The 21,157-nt window shown below is 37.4% G+C and overlaps 1 protein-coding gene across 1 annotated transcript in view; it reads left to right on the top strand.

Annotated features, from left to right (window-relative positions):
• Positions 1-18,765, top strand: part of SLC5A8 (solute carrier family 5 member 8) — a 67,758-nt gene extending 48,993 nt beyond the window's left edge. The window contains exons 10-15 of the mRNA XM_068971323.1: positions 2,235-2,302; positions 6,962-7,048; positions 10,304-10,509; positions 15,659-15,762; positions 18,297-18,376; positions 18,640-18,765. Coding sequence (XP_068827424.1) covers positions 2,235-2,302; positions 6,962-7,048; positions 10,304-10,509; positions 15,659-15,762; positions 18,297-18,376; positions 18,640-18,765 — 671 coding nt within the window. The remainder of the gene's footprint in view (positions 1-2,234; positions 2,303-6,961; positions 7,049-10,303; positions 10,510-15,658; positions 15,763-18,296; positions 18,377-18,639) is intronic.
• The last annotated feature ends 2,392 nt before the right edge of the window (positions 18,766-21,157 follow it).

Raw genomic sequence — 21,157 nt, 5'->3', positions numbered from 1 at the left:
GAAAGACATTTAACCTCAATTGCTATATGTCCCAGGTGCAGTATTTGACTCAGAGAAACCTAGCTAGTGCACTTCTTCATTTTCATTTGGGTATACTTGTTTCAGGATGAATGACTAACAAATTTGTTTCTTTAAAAAGAAACTTTAACCTCAACTTAATAGCACTAGTAGACTGTCAAAGAAATAGTAAATAATATTCTGTTTTATACCACAATTCTGTATGTAATTGCCATAACTGTAGCCTGGAATATGTACTTAATTTATATTCATCAGTGTCCCTTAAATTTAAATAGCATTGAATTATTTTATTATGTACCTGATTTTAATCCTAGAACATAATTTAAAAAAAATGAGATAATGCTTCCTTAAAGGATATTTTAGATGGGCTCATCATGGAATTGTTGAAGCTTTGTGGTTTAGTAGAATAAATAGAAGCTTTTGAAGCCAGACAGACTTGCTGGCCTCACCAAACTGCTTCACTAATTTACTAACTGTTAGCCTCGAGCAAGGGCTTCCCAGGTGGCTTGGTGGTAAAGAACTTGCCTGCAGTGCAGGAGATGTGGGTTCAATCACTGGTTTGGGAAAAATCCCTTGGAGAAGGAAATGGCAACCCACTCCAGTATTCTTGCCTAGGAAATTCCATGGACAGAGGACTTGGCAATAGAGGAGGCTGGCAGGCTGTAGTCCATGGGGTTGCAAAAGAATAAGATATGACTTAGTATCTAGGCAACAACAAAGCCTTGAGCAAACCCAGTTGAGCCTCTGTTTCTTTACATGGAAAATGAAAACAAAAATTATTCGCTTTGTAGGTACTGTGAGATTTAGAGATAATCCATGTAAAACAAGAGGTACTAGCTGATACTCAAGGAGTGATGTTGATGATGATTAATAACAAATTGACTCCACTAGTATAGATGAAGCTTTCATTCGTTTTGAAGGGTTGAATATAATCATTATGTTGGGGTATGTAATATGGCAAATGACTTGAATGTTTCTGATAATCTGAGTACAAAAAACCCACAATGGTGACCATTCATGAGTTACCAAGTAGAGAAGAATTTAGTATGTTGGAAATACTATTTATATTAGGATTTAGAGACATGGAGAATCATTGCAATAAAGCTCTTTAAAAAAAATTAATGTAAAGTTTTCCATTCAGGCACAATGAGATTATTTACTCACTTTGCTTAATGAAGGTGTGAGTGCCTTTGTAAATAAGATAGAAATAACATAAGGAATGCACTAATTTATGAACAAATTTATCATTCATTTTATTTTTTTTATTTTGAAGTTTATATGTGGGAAATTATATTAATGGATTTCAGGTGAGTTTTGTTGAATGGAAATCTTTTAAAATAAAAATAGGGAGTGGAATTTTCTTATGTATGTTAGTTGCTCCGTTGTGTCCAGCTCTTTGCAACCCCGTGGACTATAGCCTACAAGGCTCCTCTGTTCATGGGATCTCCCAGGCAAGAATACTGGAGTGGGTTGCCATTCCCTTTTCCAGAGCTTTCCTAAAGCAATTTCAAAAGTGAAATATGTAGTTAGAGAAAACCTGGGAAATACTGAAAGCCAAAAGGCAAAAAAAAAATTCCATAAATTGACCACCAATGATAGCTTGAGAATTTCTATAAAGAAGTTTTGGGGAAAGAGTTTGGTAGAGGGAAAAATATAATACTTATCTTCAAGTTGCCTTTCTTTGCTTTTGTTTAACAGGAAAGGCTTGTGAATATTGATGGAGATTATAAGCTAAAGGTCCTAAAATACTCTGGTGTGGATTGCCACTTCCCAGGAGAAATGAACACTTAAAGTCAGAAGACTCTCTGATATTTATTACTCCCTTCCCTCATCAGAGCAGAGCTAAACTGTGTCCTGTTTTTGGCAAACTGAAAAGAGAGACCTGAGCTTTCCTTTACAAACAAATGTTTATGGAGGATTAGTAACACAATGGTTTTTAGTTTTAAAATACCTATAGTTAATTTTAGGGATTCTTTACTTATATAACCTAATGTAATAAATCCTGGGACACGACATCAGGGTTTTCTTTCCTCTTTGCACACTGCTGATGCTGTAGAAAAACAGCCCATTGCCTTTTTACCTGACTCTGAGGTAGGTGGCCATTCTTCATTATAGTCATATTATACACTTTGAATCAAGGTGTGGTAGCTTCTTCTATTGAGAATTCTAATCCTCTGAGTCTGGATTTTGCAATGGCTTTTATGTCATCCATATAGGTGTGCTGTTTGGAGCCCTGTGTATTGGCATGGCTGCACTGGCTTCACTAATGGGAGCTTTGTTGCAGGTAAGAGCTAATCCTCAAAGGTTTAAGTCATAATCACTAAATTCTTTTTTTTTTTTAAGTTGATGTGATCATCCTTCTAGACTTCCCTCTTTATATATCTACCCATAGACATACTAAGGAACAGATATGACTAAAGTCTTTAAAATTTTTTTTAATTAAAATTTCTATTTTGAGAAAATCATAGGCTTACCTGTAATAATAAAAAATAATACAGAGAGACTCCACATATCCTTTAGCCAGTTTCCTCAATGGTGAGAGACTTAGGTTACTTTCCCCTGTGGATGTCCAGTTGCTGTAATACTACTTGTTGTAAAAACTATCTTTCCTCCATTGATTGCCTTTGCACTTATGTGAAAAATCAATGGAGCATAGTTGTATGGGTCTGTATTTGGTTTCTTTGTTCTATATCATTGATCTGTGTGTATAACCATTTGCCAAGATCACACAGTCTTGATTACTATCATGTTGTAATAAATCTTGAATCCAGATTTACTGACTCCTTCCATTTTATTGTTATTTTTCAAAATTGTTTTAGCTATTTTAGTTCCTTTGCCTTCCTATAAAGTTTAGAATAATCTTCTCTCCATATATATATATATATATATATATATATATATATATATTTATATATAAACACTGCTTTAATTTTGATAATATTGCCTTAAACCTATATAACAACTCAGGAACATTTTTACCACATTGAATCTTTTAATCCATAAATGTAGTATGTCTCTTCATTTATTTAGATCATCCCTAAGTTTTTATAAGTCCCATTTATATTTAATTAGATTTATACCTAAGTATTTCATTTTTTGAGTAATTTAAATGATACTGTGTTTTTAACGTTGGTGTCCATGTGTTTGTTAATGTATAAGAGATACAACTGATCTTTGTATATTTCTATATCATATGACCTTGTTGAGTTTACTTATTAGTTTCTGGGATTTTCTTCAACTTTAGATAGGGACAGTTTCATATCTTCTCTTCCAATCTGTACATGTACCTTTTGTTTCCTTATTGCTTCAATTTGTTATTATTATTATTGTATTATTCCTGTGGCTTCAGTTTCCACATCATGTTGAATAAATGTAGGAGGGTGAACACTGTTGCCTTGTTGCCCAGTCTGAATGAGGAAAGTGAAAGTGAAAGTTGCTCAGTCGTGTCCTACTCTTTGCAAGCTCATGGACTATATAGCCCATGGAATTCTCTAGGCCAGAATACTGGAGTGGGTAGGCTTTCCTTTCTCTAGGGGGTCTTCCTAACCCAGGGATTGAACCCAGGTCTCCTGCATTGCGGGCAAATTCTTTACCAGCTGAGCCACAAGGGAAGCCCCTGAATGAGGAAAACATTTAGTAATTCATTCTTGAGTACATTAGCTGTAGGAGTTTTGTATATCCCCTTTACCAAATTAAGGAAATTCCCCTTTACTTCTATTTTCCTGAGAGTTTTTATCATGAATGAGTGTTGAATTTTGTCAGATGATTTTTCGGCATCATTTAATATAACAATATGATTTTCTTCTTTAGTCCTTTGACATGGTATATTATCCTGATTGATTTTCAAGAGTTGATCCAGCCTTGCATTTCTGGAATAAACGTCACTTAGTCATAGCATATAGTTATTTTTATATGTTGCTGAATTCTATTTGGTGATATTTTATTAAGAATTTTTACATCTATATTCATGAGAGATACTGATCTGTAGTATTATTTTTTTGTAATGTCATTGTCTCAATTTGGTATTAGGGTCATACCAGCTTCATAAAATAAGCTGGAAAGAATTTTCTCCTTTTTTCTGGAAGAGATTGTGCAAAACTGGTGTTAATTCTTTGTTTGGTATAATGCTGTTTGGTATAATACTCTAGTGAAACCATCTGCTCTTGAGGGTTTCTTTTTGGGGGAATTTAAAATTATGAATTCAGTTTCCTTGGTAGTTATAGCTATTCAAATTACCTGTTTCATATTGGATGCATTATAAAATGAATCAAGGATTTCATATATTTCACCTAAGTTGTCAAATTTATGTTTGTGAAGTTATTCATAGTATTCCCTTATTATGCTTTTGATATCTGCAGAGTTTGTAGTGTTAGCTCTTGTTTTATTCCTCACACTGGTAATTTTATCTTTTATGTTTTTTAGTCTTGCTGGAGGTTTGTCAATTTTTATTGATATTTTCAAAGAATTAGCTTCTTGTTTCACTGATTTTTCCATATTTTTCTGTTTTAAATCATTGCTTTTTGTTATTATCTTCATTATTTTCTTCCTTCTGGTTACTTTGGATTTTGTTCTTGAGGTAGGACCTTAGATGATTGATTTCAGAATTTTATTTATAACTTATGCACTAATTGCTAAAATATTCCCTCTCAGCACTTTTAGCTGTGTCCCACAACTTTTCATATTTTGTATTTGTATTTTAAAATTTCCTTTGATATGTCCTTTTGACTCAGGGATTGTTTAAAAGTATGTTACTAAGTTTCTAGGTGTTCGGTGATTTTCCTGTTATCTTTCTGCTATTGATTTCTAGTTTCATTCCAAGGCGGTCATTCTGAACACATTCTGTATGATTTTAATTCTTTAAAATTTGTTGAAGTCTGTTTTATAGCCCAGGATATAGTATTTTGGTATCTGTTACAGGGGAACCTGAAAGGAATGTATGCTCTGCTGTTGTTAAGTGTATATTCTACAAGTGTCAATTATTAATAGATCTTCTCATTGATGGTTCTGTGTTCTTCTGTATCCTTCTGATTTTCCGTTTAGCACTCTTTAACTGTTTAAGTCTTATTTTTCCTTCAAGTTTCAACTTAAACATTATTTTCTAAAAAGGCTTTTTCTGTTACCTGGATAGGTTTGAGTTCCCCTCTATTATGTTCCCAGAGCACCTCATATTTCTCTTATCATCACCATTATAATACTTTATTGCAGTCATTTATTTAGTGTCTGTTTTACTAAATAGGTTATAATTTCATGAAGGTGAGGATTATGTCATTGTTCTTTGATACTGTACCAAATATCTGGTACAGTTCCTAAGACAAAATAAATATTTTATACATTCAGGTTGAATGTAACTATTTATGTATTGGTTCATAAATATCTGCTTATCTGATCACCCCCAAGTGGTCCATGAAATTTCCATGGCCACCTGGGTCTGACTCTGGGACTCTGGGACCTCAGCATGACCCAGAAACTTGAAGGTTAATGCTAGGCATAGCAAGTCCTCCAGACTCCTGCTTCAGGCCTAAGATTTGGTTCCTTTCTGGCTGGTTATTGCTTAGTGTATACCAGTTGTTAAAATAGTGTGCTCTTATTCTGATTATATGAAGGAATGAATGATTTAGGTCTAGAAACTCTAACCCTGTCTGGTACACCTAAGTGATAACCAACAAAACTCCTGTTAGTATGCTTTCCTTCACAGTCTGAATTATTATTTAGAGCTCTTATTATGATTGATTCCCCCTTTTCCCCCTTTTTCATATACCAGCTCTGGCCTGAGTATAGGTAATGAGATTCCAGGAGAGTCATCATTAACTTTAAGACCGCTCTTCCCTGCTTCATCTCTAACCGAGGTCTTATTTCCTGAGACAGGTATTTGGTGGGGAGACTATTCCTGCATCTCCAGAACTGGCTCTAGGTCACATTGTCACAGTGACCACTACATGTGCCAAGTGACCTTTCACATTTTGCAGTGAACTCTACTTTCCTTCCAACTGGACTCTGGTTCAAGAGACATTGTGAAATGATTCCTTAGGACCATTTTCTGAGTCCATATTCTCCTTGAACACTCGTTCTTCTCTGTCATCATATCCTCACTCCTTCCCTAGTCCACTAGGTAGGGCTCTTTTCTTTCTTTTTTTTTTTTTTTTTGGTTTGTTTTTTTGTTGTTGTTGTTTGTTTTTTAACCCAGAGCTGCAGTCTATACCCTCTAAAATTTTTTTGACTGACATTTTTTCTTTAATGTATTAATTCTGTTCCATCTGTCCCTTTTACTCTGTGAATAAACCAGTGGGTCCCTGATTCTTCTTTGATGGTTCTATTCACTCTCAAGAATTAGCTGTCTGAATATTGTGAACATATATCTCTTGAATGTTTTAGCTATTTGCACTTTTGCATTCTTCACACTGTAAACTTTTTTCACTGTCATGAGTTTGGCATCTGTCCATCAAAGCAAAGGTTGCAGTTAGCCAATCAGGTTAAAACTTTCTGCGTGATTTGATCAATCTTTTTTTTTAAATCACATTTCTTATTCTAGTTCTATCCTCAGGAAATCAAGGATAGCATTGGGTTTTGTTGCCATCTCTAGTCACTTAGTAGTACTTAACCACAATCTTGTTTTGCAGAGCATTTTCAGACTACCAAAGCACAAAGGAGTGATGTGATTATTACTATCTACAAGAATAATGCTAGGAGGAGTAGTGTCCCCCTTGCCTCATAATTCTCTGTCCTCTTTATAGTTTGCTTCTTGTATTGAGGATACTTAATGAACAGATAGAACCTGAGCTTGAGATGCAGAAGCTTCCAGATTCTAGTTATCTGTTTGTCAATGGCAAGGCTGCCATGATTTTCAGGAGTCTTAAGTTTAAATCTTCGTCTAGTGAAATTACTTTTAAATGTTTTAACTTTGGATTTCCGATTGCTGATTGATGACTTCTTATTAATTTTGTAGGCAGCACTCAGCATATTTGGCATGCTTGGTGGGCCACTTATGGGCTTGTTTGCTTTGGGGATTTTGGTTCCCTTTGCCAACTCAATTGTAAGTATAAAAGATGAAAATATGTAAAGTCTACTTTTCCAACTACAGTAGCATTTCTACAATTTTTCTCAATTGTAAAGTTATGGTTCCTTTGATACTTGTCATTAGTGGCTTATCTTTATGACTTAAGTTTTTGTATTGACTTTGCTGGGACACACAAGGAATGTACTATGCACTGGGACCCTGCATGTGTGAAACTAAATGGAAACTGCCAGAACAATATATATTGTGATTGCTGCTGCTGCTGCTGCTGCTGCTGCTAAGTCGCTTCAGTCGTGTTCAACTCTGTATAACCCCATAGACGGCAGCCCACCAGGCTCTCCCGTCCCTGGGATTCTCCAGGCAAGAACACTCGAGTGGGTTACCACTTCCTTCTCCAATGCATGAAAGTGAAAAGTGAAAGTGAAGTCACTCAGTCCTGTCCAACTCTTAGTGACCCCATGGACTGCAGCCCACCAGGCTCCTCCGTCCATGGGATTTTCCAGGCAAGAGTACTGGAGTGGGGTGTCATTGCCTCCTCTGATATTGTGACTGTCACATAATTATATAAAAATATAATTATAACTAAAATATAATATTGTTGTTTAGTCACTATGTTGTGTCTGACTCTTTGTGATCTCATGCACTGTAACCTACCAGGCTCCTCTGTCCATGGAGTTTTCTAGGCAAGATTACTGGAGTGGTGGTGGTGGTAGTTTAGTCACTAAGTTGTGTCCGACTCTTGCGACCCCATGGACTGGAGCACGCCAGGCTCCTCTGTCTATGGGATTTTTCCAGACAAGAATACTGGAGTGGGTTGCCATTTCCTTCTCCAGGGGATCTTCCCAACTGAGGAATCGAACCCAGGTCTCCTGCATTGCAGGCAGATTCTTTACTGACTGAGCTATGAGGGAAGCCCATTTCCTTCTTCAGGGGATCTTCTTGACCCAGGGATTGAGCTTGTGTCTCCTGCATTGGCAGGCAGATTCTTTACCACTGAGCCACTGGGGAAGCAAAAAAAAATAATATTAAAGAGTATCATAAAGCACAACTAAAGGATATATATTATGAAATAATACATAATACAATATATAATATAATACAATATATTATGAATATTGGCTTCCCAGGTGGTGCTCAAGGTAAAGAACCTGCCTTCCAATGCAAGAGATGTAAGAGACGCAGGTTTGATCCCTACATTGGGAAGATCCCCTGGAGGAGGGCACAACAACCCGCTCCAGTATTCTTGCCTGGAGAATCCCAAGGACAGAGGAGACTGGCAGGCTACAATCCCTATGGTCTCACAGAGTCAGACATGACTGAAGCAACTTAGCATGCACATTATGGATATTATATTATAAAACTAAAGAACAACATTTTGTTTTTATTTAATTTTTACCCTTCATTAAAATTAATCATTAAGATTTAAAGGAGATTGACAGCCTTGGATATGAAAGATTTCAGGGCAGGAGAGCCAAGGATACCTGTGAATAGCCAAAGTACAGTAAAGAGAAGCAGTAAGATAAATTCTTTGCCACTTTGGTCAGAAACTATTCTCCTGATATTTAAAGATGTAGCTCCAACAACGTGGTTCTGTTCCCAAAGGGGTAATCATAATTTAGAATTGAATTCAGAAAGAAGTAATAGCTCTGTTTTTCTATATAGACATATCTATGCTTTGAGGTGTACTAAGTTTTGTTTAGAATAAATGAAATTGAAGTAATTTCTCTGAAAGTCAGGCGGAACACTACTAATTTAGTTCTGCTATAAAGCTGAAGTTTAGCAAAAGCTTATAATGTATATGTGGTTGTTTCAGACAGATGGAGAATAACTGCAGAACTTTATACTTAGAATTCCATTTTCCTCATGAGGCATTAGGAATTGATAAGACAGATACAAATAAGGGCTATTATCATTGTTATTATTGTTAATAATAATTCTCAATGAAGTGTCATATGAAATGCTAGCTTAGTAGATATGAATCATAAAGAAAGAGGGCAGTTCATGTCCACCTCAGAATGTTGAAGTTTTGATGAGACTCTTTGCATTATGAAATGCAAGTGGTTGGTTGAGTGCCTAAAATATTAAAAGAAGATTGACTTTTGATTTTTGACATTTATTGCCACCATGAGTTGCCTCCAGAAATGCTATAGCTGACTAGGTCCAACTTGTCCTTAGCAGAGGAAGTAAGATACTGTTGTTTCTGTTGTAATAATCTGATCATTATTCTTACAGTGAGGGGAGGAACTTCACCACAGAGAAAGGGGCTTTCCAGCAAGATTTGCTTCCAACTGCATCATCTGGAACTGGGGCTTAAATCATTCAAGAAATGACTGACTATCAAAAACAGTTCGATTGCTGGTGAAAAGTAGGAGCAGGGTAACCCAAGTCTTTCAAAGATTGTGAAACCAAGTGTCTTTAGAGAGGACATTTCCACTTGTCTCTGGAAGTACTTGGATTGGTTATATGTACCATTGCAGTCATTTGTGAAAACATCTTGCTCTTGTCCCCTAATTTACAATCATGCATGTTGCTAAGTAAAGGAGTAAATTCTGTGGATGCTTTCTTCTTCATAGCCTGCTGCTCATGCATGCGTGTGTGCTAAGTCACTTCAGTCTTGTCTGACTCTTTGCAACCCTAGAGACAGTAGCCCGTTAGGCTCCTCTGTCCATGGGATTCTCCAGGCAAGAATACTGGAGTGGGTTGCTGTTCCTTTCTCCAGGGGATCTTCCCAACCCAGTGATCGAACCTGAGTCTCTGAGGTCTCCTGCATTGGCAGGCAGGTTCTTTAGTACTAGTGCCACCTGGGAAGCCCCTGTTGCTCATATGACATGCCTTTTTTTTTTTTTTTTTTTTGTAAATTAAGTAAAAGTGGAGGGAACTTTTACTTGTGGCTTGAAGTCAACTGCATATCTGTCTGTTGTGGTCACTGGATGTAAAGAGATGAAGAGACCAGAACAGAGTGCTGGCCATGGAGACAGAGTGGAAGGCGTGGAACTATGAGATATGTAAAGAAAAATGAAAGGAATTGGTGATTGGCAAGATAGAAATATAAAATAGGGGTTGGGGGTTCCAGGGACAAGGGCTCTGGGCTGAGGGACCTGGGACCCATGCTGCCCTTGGTGAGAGGCAGGGAGCTTGCAAGGGAGAAGAGTTTTAGGAAGGAAGCTGGTAAAATTGACTTGGATCGTGTTGAGCTTAAGCTCCTAATATTAACTTCTATTTCAAAGCAAACTGTATTATTTGTTTTGAAAGATACTTCTGTTTTTTTTGCAGGGAGCACTTGGGGGTCTGCTGGCTGGATTTGCCGTTTCTCTGTGGGTCGGAATTGGAGCTCAGCTTTATCCCCCACTTCCTGAGAGAATGATGCCATTAAGACTTGAAACCTATGGCTGTAACAGCACGGACAATGGAACAAATTGGATGACAACCACAGAAATGCCATTTTCTACCAGTGCTTCTCAAGTACATAGCATTGAAAGGTAATGAATTGAGCTTTGTAATGTCATATTTAAAAAAAATGAATGTGACAGATAGAAAACCTCTGTTGCTCTTTGTCTTGCCTGCAGTGCTGTGATTTTGCCTAATTCTGAAATGAGGACAGTGCATGTGGCTTTCTGGCTATTATATTTTGTTCAGAAATAGCAAAAAAAAAAAAGCCATATTTCTTAATTTCAATAAAAACTTCCACTTCATCTACAGATGCAGAGAAGACTTGAATAGTAACAAAAAATTCTACTATGGGTAAATGCTGACAAATATTAGTTCCACTTGAATGAAAAGTTGTCTTTGTCCACTGAAAAACCTTTAAAATGAAAAGCAAAATTATGAAAGACTCATTGCATATATAGCCTTTGAAGTATAACTTTTACCAACTAGAAGCTGCAATTCATTGAAATACATTGGATAATTGCTATTCGTTCAGTTTTAAATATTCCAAATCTTTAGAGCATTGGCAATGAGTTGCAGCTGTGATCTTCCTGTTAGAGTTTTCAGTTATGCAGTACATTTTTGAGCTTCTGGCTACTGATGTCATCTGATTTAATGAAATAATGCAGACTTTTGGTTGGAGAAAGAAATGGCAACCCACTCCAGTATTCTTCCCTGGGAAATTCCCTGGACAGAGGAGCCTGGTGGGCTATAGTCCATGGAATCACAGAGAGTCAGATATGACCGAGCGAGTTTCACTTAGTGACTAAACAGCAACAGACCTTTTGGTACATCCCTGTTACACTGTACAGTGGATGTGAGAGCGAGACTACCCTTAGTGGGTATATACATCTTCAGTTTTAGAGCGCAAAACCCATGGATGCATTCAAGGAATGCAAAGATGAGGGCACTTCCCCTAAAGTATTGCCCCAGTTCCAGCTTGCCTAGAATGAAGCCACTGGAGAATCATTTCTTTTGAGACAAGACATGGCATCTCCCTCTTAAAATGGGACACACTCCTGGGAGAAGGAATGTGACCATACATACAAACATCATTGGTGATTCAGAGGGAATTCAGCTATGAGAATACTTGTGTGGGAGTCAGCGCTGGTAATCTGCATGGGTAAAGAGAAAAGGTAGTTCTAGGGCCTGAGGCATGTGTGGAGGAAGGTTTGACTAGATGGGGATGCTATGGAGATAAGGGCACAGAAATACAGGGAATATTCTGGATAAGAATGAATGCATTTATGGGGTGGAGCTCAGGAAGTCATTAGAGAGAAGGGAGAAGTGATGAATTAGTTAAGGGAGAAGTGATTAAGGGTAAATTGGAGGATGTTGAAGTTGTACTTTTCATTTCACAATTTTTCTTAGTGTTTGTCCTGAATATGTAGATGTATCTTTTAATTTAAAGGCAGATTGGTTATTTGGATTTCCAAAACACATAAATTAGCTGAGGTTTACCAGGTGCCTGGTGCCATAAATAATCACTGTTCTATGTTAGCTTATTTATAAAATAGCTCAGCTAATAAATCAGAATTTTTTGAGCATGAACTAAGTACCCACAAGAATGATTATAAGCAAAGCTGAAATGTAGATTAGCACAGACTTCAGGGATGTACTAATACTTGAAGAATGCAGAAGTTGGCTAGAAGAGAAGGTCTGGAAAGTTATTCTTGTCACAGAAAATGACCCAAATGGAAGTTGGACAAGAGAATAAACAAGTAACACACTGTGAAAAGTAGTATTCACAGTCTATCATGACAACCAGAAGGAGGAGGAGCCTAGTGATTCCTGAGTGAAAGATTCTTTTTAGAGGAGTGTAACATGGGTGAAATAATCCGGTGAACAAGATCAGGCGGGGGAAAAAAGGAAGGAGGAGTGTATGTTGCAGAATGGAGGCAACATATGCAAATCAGGAAGGCCTGAAGCCGCATGGTGTCTTAGGACATCATGCACAGTTCAGGATGACTCGAGTCCAGGGGGAGTGAACACACAGCTAAAGGTGAAGTAGGGTACTCTCGTTGCCTAGATATTAGGTTTCAATTACTCAGATTCAGTTTTTACTTTTTAAGTTCCTAATACTTGATGGGTAGTCAAGTATTAGTCAAGTATTGCATTTCCCTTATGACTAATGAAGTTGATACCTTTTTACATGTCTATTGGGCATTTGTATGAGATGGCTGGATGGCATCACCGACTCGATGGACGTGAGTCTGAGTGAACTCCGGGAGTTGGTGATGGACAGGGAGGCCTGGCGTGCTGCAATTCGTGGGGTTGCAAAGAGTTGGACACGACTGAGCGACTGAACTGAACTGAATTTGGCATTTGTATAACTACTCTTGTGAACTTTTGTGACTTTATTGAAATCTTTGGTCCATTTAAAACTGAGTTCTCTGTTTTTATTTATTTAAGTTTTCTTGATATATTTTAGATAAAAGATAAGTTTTGAAAATATTTTTCTCCCACTCTGTAGCTTACCTTTTTACTCTCTTAGTGATTCTTTTTAGTGGTCATAATTTCTTAATTTTAATTGAGTTCAATTTATCAGTCTCTTCCTATATGGCTAGTCTTTTGTGAGTCCCATTTAAGAAATCTTTGCCTACCTTGAGGTCATAAAGATATTCCTCTAATTTTTTTTATTTAAAAGCTTTCTTGTGCACCATTTCCATTTGTGAATTGTAATTCACTTTCGAATTGTTTTCAAGTGATCAAGATTCATTTTTTTCCCCATATGGATATTCTATTAGCCAAAAACCATTTATTGAAAATATCCTCTTTTTGCACCATTTTGCCATGCAGTGGCAACTGTGACATAAACCCAATGACTATTTTTTATGGGTCAGTTTTTTGATTTTCTATTCTGTTCTATTTTGTCTGTCTTTGGCCCAATATATCACATTATCTTAAGTTCACTAGCTCACCTCTGTTTCCCTTCTCTCTGGGATATTGACCCCTTAAGTTCTAATTGCCATGATCTCTCTGAGGTCTACAAAAACCTGCCTTGTCGCATCTCCAAGTTTTCAAATACTACTTTTGGCTGGATGGTGGGTCTATCAAAGCTGAATGTGGAATCCTAGAGCAGTTGTTTTAGAAGCAGATCAGGTCATGTCACTTCTCCATGATATGTGGAGAAATACTTAAAATACTACAATGTGCCTTCCAGGTCTATCCATATTGCTGGAAATATAAGTGAAATCAGTCAGACAAACACAAATACTGTATGATACCTCTTATATGTGGAATCTAAAAAATACAACAAAATAATGAAGATAACAAAAAAGCATAGAAGTGGGGAGGGGCAATATAGGGGCAAGGGATTAAAAACTATTAGGTATAAAATAAGCTACAAGGGCATGTTATACAACATAGTGAGTATAGCCAATATTTTATGAAAACTGTAAATGGAATATAACCTTAAAAAATTGTGAATCACTATATTTTACACCTAAAATGCCCAGCTGGATGAATCACAAGCTGGAATCAAGATTGCCAGGAGACATCATTTAAAAGTGGACATTTAATTTCCAAAATTCATGGAATTTTTAAAGTATCTTTGACTTTAATTTCTCATTTTGATATTAATGTCTCATTTAAATGCTTTCTTCTCTACAATCAAAATGGGAATTATTATGTTTATTAATTTGTTTACTTAATCACTACATATCTCTTTTAGAATGTAAACCTCCTGAGGGCAGGAACCCCCTTGTCCACCTTTTCAATGGCAGACTTGTCAATGACAAGAACAGTGCCTGGGACACAAAGCAGAGTTGAATGAATAACATGAACAGAATGAATAAACATGGACATTAGTATTATAATAAACATTATTGGTATTATGAGATCAAGGTTCAGTTCAGTTCAGTTCAGTCGCTCAGTCGTGTCTGACTCTTTGCGACTCCATGAATAGCAGCACGCCATGCCTCCCTGTCCATCACCAACTCCTAGAGTTCACTCAAACTCATGTCCATTGAGTCGGTGATGCCATCCAGCCATCTCATCCTCTGTCGTCCCCTTCTCCTCCTGCCCCCAATCCCTCCCAGCATCAGAGTCTTTTCCAATGAGTCAACTCTTCACATGAGGTGGCCAAAGTATTGGAGTTTCAGCCTCAGCATCAGTCCTTCCAATGAACACCCAGGACTGATCTCCTTTAGGATGGACTGATTGGATCTCCTTGCAGTCCAAGGGACTCGCAAGAGTCTTCTCCAACACCACAGTTCAAAAGCATCAATTCTTCAGCACTCAGCTTTCTTCACAATCCAACTCTCACATCCATACATGACCACTGGAAAAACTATAGCCTTGACTAGACGGACCTTTGTTGGCAAAGTAAGGTCTCTGCTTTTTAATATGCTATCTAGGTTGGTCATAACTTTCCTTCCAAGGAGTAAGCGTCTTTTAATTTCATGGCTGCAATCACCATCTGCAGTGATGTTGGAGCCCCCAAAATTAAAGTCTGACACTGTTTCCACTGTTTCCCCATTTATTTGCCATGAAGTGATAGGACTAGATGCCATGATCTTCGTTTTCTGAATGTTGAACTTTAAGCCAACTTTTTCACTCTCCTCTTTCACTTTCATCAAGAGGCTTTTTAGCTCCTCTTCACTTTCTGCCATAAGGGTGGTGTCATCTGCATATCTGAGGTTATTGATATTTTTCCCGGCATTCTTGATTCCAGCCTGTGTTTCTTCCAGCCCAGCATTTCTCATGATGTACTCTTCATATAAGTTAAATAAGCAGGGTGACAATCTAAAGCCTTGATGTACTCCTTTTCCTATTTGGACCCAATCTGTTGTTCCATGTCCAATTCTGTCTGTTGCTTTCTGACCTGCATATAGGTTTCTCAAGAGGCAGGTAGTCTGATATTTCCATCTCTTTCAGAATTTTCCACAGTTTATTCTGATCCACACAGTCAAAGTTTCAGTTCAGTTCAGTTGCGCAGTCGTGTCCGACTCTTTGCGACCCCATGAATCGCAGCATGCCAGGCCTCCCTGTCCATCACCAGCTCCTGGAGTTCACTCAGACTCAAAGGTTAGGTCACACTTAATTTCTGATCCAATAAGGTAAAATTGGGACAGCAAATTTGGGCATTAGAAACATGATTAAGTATTATATTCTGACTTTGCCATGAGGCTTATTGATACATACTCTTAGTTACTGGTAGAATGCATAAAACCTTACAGTTATGCTTTTGTTCTTTCTTAGGACTCCACTGATGGATAACTGGTATTCTTTATCATATCTATACTTCAGCACTGTTGGAACTTTGGTAACATTATTTGTGGGAATGCTTATCAGTGTATCAACAGGTAACATTAATAATGCTCTATTTAGTATTATCATTGCTCTATTTAGTATTGCTGTATTTACCTCTGTATTAGTTTTTACTGTATCTGTTTTATAGCTATTTATGTTATTATACTATATAAAATAGTAAAATACTATTAGTTCAACTATTTGTTCCATTTTACTCATGGGAAATTTTAGGGCCTAGTCTTGAAAACAGAAAACCCATCTCAATTTGAATCTGTTATGCCATTTACTAGCTGCATGAACTTATAACTCTAAGTCTGTATAGCTGCTCCATAGCTACTCAGAGCCTTAGCTATCTTATGTATAAGATGAGGGTAATAGCAATTGACCTGCCTATCTCACAGGTTGCTGTCAGATAAAAATAAAATGCTTGTGTGTAGCTATTACAATGCTAGGAGTTTTATACATACCATTATAATAGCCCTGTGCCAGGATATTCTCATTGTCCAGCACCAACTCTTTGTAAACTGGAAAGAAGATATGTGTACATGTAAGGAGTAGTCTTTATATCTAATTATGGTCTTTATATCTAAACATAGTGTGAAGGCTTTTTTCAGATGTCTGTAAACTTAAAAAAATACATTTTAAATAAAATCAAGCCAATAATACACATGGTATGCGCTGCTCTCTGGGACTGCCTTAGAGCCACTATCCTGGGACTCCGTTTGGCCCTCATTCTGTGACTCCCCTTGCCTCCTTCCTGTGCTGGGTGCTCTGCTGCCTGGATCGCATTCTCCTCATTCTTGTTTACTCCCTTAACTGAGTGGAGTATATGCTATAGCATGTTCTTGAGAAAAGGTGGACAAGAGATCTTGGAAACATTGCATATCTGCTTGATAATTGTTGATAGTGTGAGTAGAGGATCCTATGTTGAGAGTAGCTTTCTTGTTCCTGGAGCCTGTCTTACTTTTCTTCGACTTGTTTTGTTGCTGTTCAGAATAGCAGTACCCTGTCGTGCACTGGCTGTTTACATGTGACCCATTTCACAATGACTGTCCTGCCCTAAACCCTCAGGAGGGTCTGAAGACCTATATCTTTCAGTTCCAGGGAACTTTCCTACATGATTTCTTTTATAATTTCCTGCCATTTTCGATTTTCTCTTTCTGGAAACTCCTGTTAGTCAAATGTTTTAAACTTGGACAGCCCCTCTGATTTTCTTATCTCTTCTCTCTATTTTCCATCTCTATGTCTTTTAGGTCTACTACACGGGATATGTTTATAAATACTTTTCCAATAATGTTCAAAGGAGCGTGCTGATCCAGTTTTGAGAGTAGTCTGTAAGGAAAGGAGGGGGGGTAGAGGCTATTGCACTTATCCAGGTGAGCAGTCGTGGTGGTTTGGAGCGGAGCAGTAGTGTGGAGTTGGGGAGAAAAGCTGGGCTCCCTAATTTCCTATGTTCCCTCACATGTACACATCCAGAGCAGCCGAACATGGGGCAGAAAGCTCCATTGCTTTATCAAATGTGTTATAATCAGTTAGAAATCCTATACTTCATCCAAGTATGTGTGATGTCTGCTTTATGCTACAAATCTACCAGCATGGTGCCCACTTTGTAGAATTCTACCACCTCTCATTGATTTTTTGGCATCTGGATAGCACTGTCTTTGATACTTCTTTGGTACTTGCATTTATAATTAAAATTATATTAATAATGACATTAATATAACAGATTATTATATTAACATTATATACTTGTCATTATTATAGACATTACAATCTATAATTATTTAAGTTTATAATAAAGTTTGTAGATATCTGTTACCTCACAAACAGTTGTTTAAACCATTCTCTTTCTTTTCAAAAAGAACTATGCTATTTCTCCTAAGTAAAATTCCCAGCATGGCACGTTTACTCTCTTATCTGTTGTGATATATTTTAAGACAGATTTTAAACTTTTCTCACCAGTAACCCAACCATTCAGATCTGGAACAAACATCTTTTACTATTTGACTTTTGGTCTTTTTCAACTCATTTTTTTCTTTAAAAAATGGGAGTGCCATAATACTCTCTTTGCTCCTACCCCCCCCCTCCACTAAATGTTTTGATTCTGATAACCATATTGGTTTTCATTTGAATAGTTTATCCAATAATTCACAGTTCCCTACATTTCTTCATACATTCATAGCCACCAGATTAAAGAAGGGAAACTCTGCTGTCTGAAGCAGAGGTAGATGGTTTGACATTTTATTGATAGAACATGAAGAATGCTTTTAAACCAGTTTTCCTACCAGTATTGGGCCAGATGACTCTTCCCTAGCTAATACTGGATGAGGCAGTTGGCTTACATTCAAGAGCCATCTCATTTATCTTTAAACACTAGACTCATATTGATCCCAGTGAGAGGCTTGCAGAATCTGGGACTGACTGAAGGAAGAAAAAGGGTGGGCTGAGTCTCCAGCACTATTTAAAAGACTCTGTATTTTGTAAGTGCATAAAAGTGCATGTGCTCAAGTTAAATGTGTGTATGATGGTCCATCACTGGGTAGTTACAGATATTTTTTTAATGATGTAAATAATGTCTGTTTTTCAGGAGGAAGAAAACAAAACATAGACTGCAGATTCCTACTAACCAAAGAGGACTTTTTATCTAATTTTGACATTTTTAAGAAAGTGAGTTGGCTTTCTTTTTCCTTAAATTCTTAAGACTACTTTTATCACCAGTATAGAATACTTGTTAGTCCTCAGATTCTCCTTGGAACTCTGAGGGACAAGGAAGGTATTTGCCTTCCTCTTTAAAATGATTTATTTCTGTTGTTTATCTGTGCTTCAGTAGACTGTGAATAAGATTTAGAGAAAGAAAAGTAGTAGCGATAATTATTGAGTTGAATGAACAGTTTCTTTCTTCTAATCATCATGTTAACATTTTCTTTTAGAAGAAGCAAGTTTTAGGCTATAAATCTCATCCAGTAGAAGATGGTGGAACTGATAATCCTGCCTTCAACCATTTTGAATTGAATGGCACAGATCAAAGCAGCAAGATCAATGGAACTCGTTTGTGAAGCAGCTGTGACGCTAAATGATCTTAAGCAGTGTGCCAGTTTTATGTCTTCTAAAATACTTGAATCAGGTTTTAGATTTTTTTTTTTTTTTTTGGTCTATAATGAGTACTTTGGAGGGAACTTCGGGGGATCATTTTGTTTAAGCAAAGCCCTGACTTTTTTTTTTTAACTTTCTACACTCATTAACTGATGCAACTCTGGAGGTAAAAGTTTCAGCATCAGCATTTCCCTATAACTCGCTTTTATTTCAGTGAAGCTGTAGTTGTGAAAGTTGTGACTAATATGTGCTGAAAAGCTAATACATACATATAACATGTACTTGATGGTTAAAAGAATATTCTTATATTAGGGCATCATTAAAAATATTTCCCATGCATTTGGTGCTAGCATGTTTTAGAGTTTGCTGAAATCGTAATTGATATTGAAAAAGACCTTTCTCCCTCCACTCTGTTTTTAGGGAGCAATGAAATAATGGGTCTATGCTAACTAAATCTTTGCTTCTCATCAAACCCTATCAGCCCAGGGCACATATTAATCTTGGAATTGACTCTTGCTCAGGAGGGTGGTAATCAAGAAGCATCCTGTTTGGGACAGAACATGGGCCCAATAATCAAGGCCTTCTTGGTACTACACATCTATTCTTAGGCCTTTTTGATTGTTGTCTATAGTTCCTGGCCACTGGCTGCTTATATTGCCTTTCTTAAACTCTGGTTCTTATCTGGATTCCGATTTTCTGACCCATTGACTTTGGTTTTGTTGTGCATTTCATGCTTGCTTGCCTTCCTATTCATAATTTCCCATTCACTCTATTGCCTTGTGCTTGCATATGTCTTAAGACACCCAGTGTGAATCCTGTTACCCCAAATCCTGGTTCACTGCATCCCAGCCTATAAATATAAACTCCCTCCCATGAGCCTTAAAATGACCAGAGTACTGTCAACTAGGTACTTACAGATTTGGTGGTCTAAGAACATACACAGAATTAAAAATGATTAAGCTCCATGGAATTAGAAGATTCCACTGAATACTATTAAGCTGCATTTTTGAAAGTCAACTAACCTGCAATCATTTAAATTTAAAGGTACATACGCTTAGACATGGGTTGCCACCTGGCTCAGTAGTAAAGAATATGCCGCAAGGCAGGAGATGCGGGTTTGATGCCTGAGTCTGGAAGATTCCCTGGAAAAGGAAATGGCAACACACTCTAGTATTCTTGCCTGGAGAATCCCATGGACTGAGGAGCCTGATGGACTAGAGTCCAGTTCAGTTCAGTTGTTCAGTCGTGTCTGACTCTTTGTGACCCATGGACTGCAACATGCCAGGCTTCCCTGTCCATCACCAACTCCTGGAGTTTACTCAAACTCATGTCCATTGAGTCAGTGATGCCATCCAACCATCTCATCCTCTGTTATCCCCTTCTCCTCCGGTCTTCAATCTTTCCCAGCGTCAGCGTCTTTTCCAATGAGTCAGCTCTTTGCATCAGGCGGCCAAAGTATTGGAGTTTCAGCTTCAGCATCAGTCCTTCCAATGAATATTCAGGACTGATTTCCTTTAGAATGGACTGGTTGGATCTCCTTGTTGTCCAAGGGACTTTCAAGAGTCTTCTTCAACACCACAGTTCAAAAACATCAGTTCTTCAGCGCTCAGCTTTCTTTATGGTCCAACTCTCACATCCATACATGACTACTGGAAAAACCATAGCTTTGACTAGATAGACCTTTGTTGGCAAAGTAATATCTCTGCTTTTTAATATGCTGTCTTGGTTGGTCATAACTTTTCTTCCAAGGAGTAAGCGTGTTTTAATTTCGTGGCTGCAGTCACCATCTGCAGTGATTTTGGAGCCCCCCAAAATAAAGTCTGTCACTGTTTTCCCATCTATTTGCCATGAAGTGATTGGGACCAGATGCCATTGGGTCGCAAAGAGCCAGACATGACTGAAGTGACTGAACGTGTGTGCTTAGACATGGAGAAGGAAATGGCAAACCACTCCAGTATTCTTGCCTGGAAAATCCCATGGACAGAGTCTGACAGGCTACAGTCCATGGGATTTCAAATAGTCAGATGACTTAGTGACTAAACAACAATGCTTAGACGTACTGAATTGCAGTATATCCACCTGGTTGAAAAGCTAAATTACATAGACAAATATTACTATTTTTCTTTAGTGTTCTGGAATTACTGAGTATATGCTATGTTCCATGTTTTAAAATTTCAAGTAGCAATCTCAAAGTTTATTTTGTTTCTTTCGCTACGATTCTAGCTAAGACTTTGGTTATAGGCTTTCATCAATAGCTTACTTTTTTCCTATAGTTCAAACATTAGATACTGTTTAGAAGGGTTTTGTTTTTTTTTTTTAGCTTCACACTGTTTTAAAATAATACTGTGCGAAATA

The sequence above is a fragment of the Capricornis sumatraensis genome, chromosome 4, assembly GCF_032405125.1.
Source record: "Capricornis sumatraensis isolate serow.1 chromosome 4, serow.2, whole genome shotgun sequence".
NCBI lineage: Eukaryota > Metazoa > Chordata > Mammalia > Artiodactyla > Bovidae > Capricornis > Capricornis sumatraensis.
This window is presented reverse-complemented; position numbering and strand designations above follow the sequence as displayed.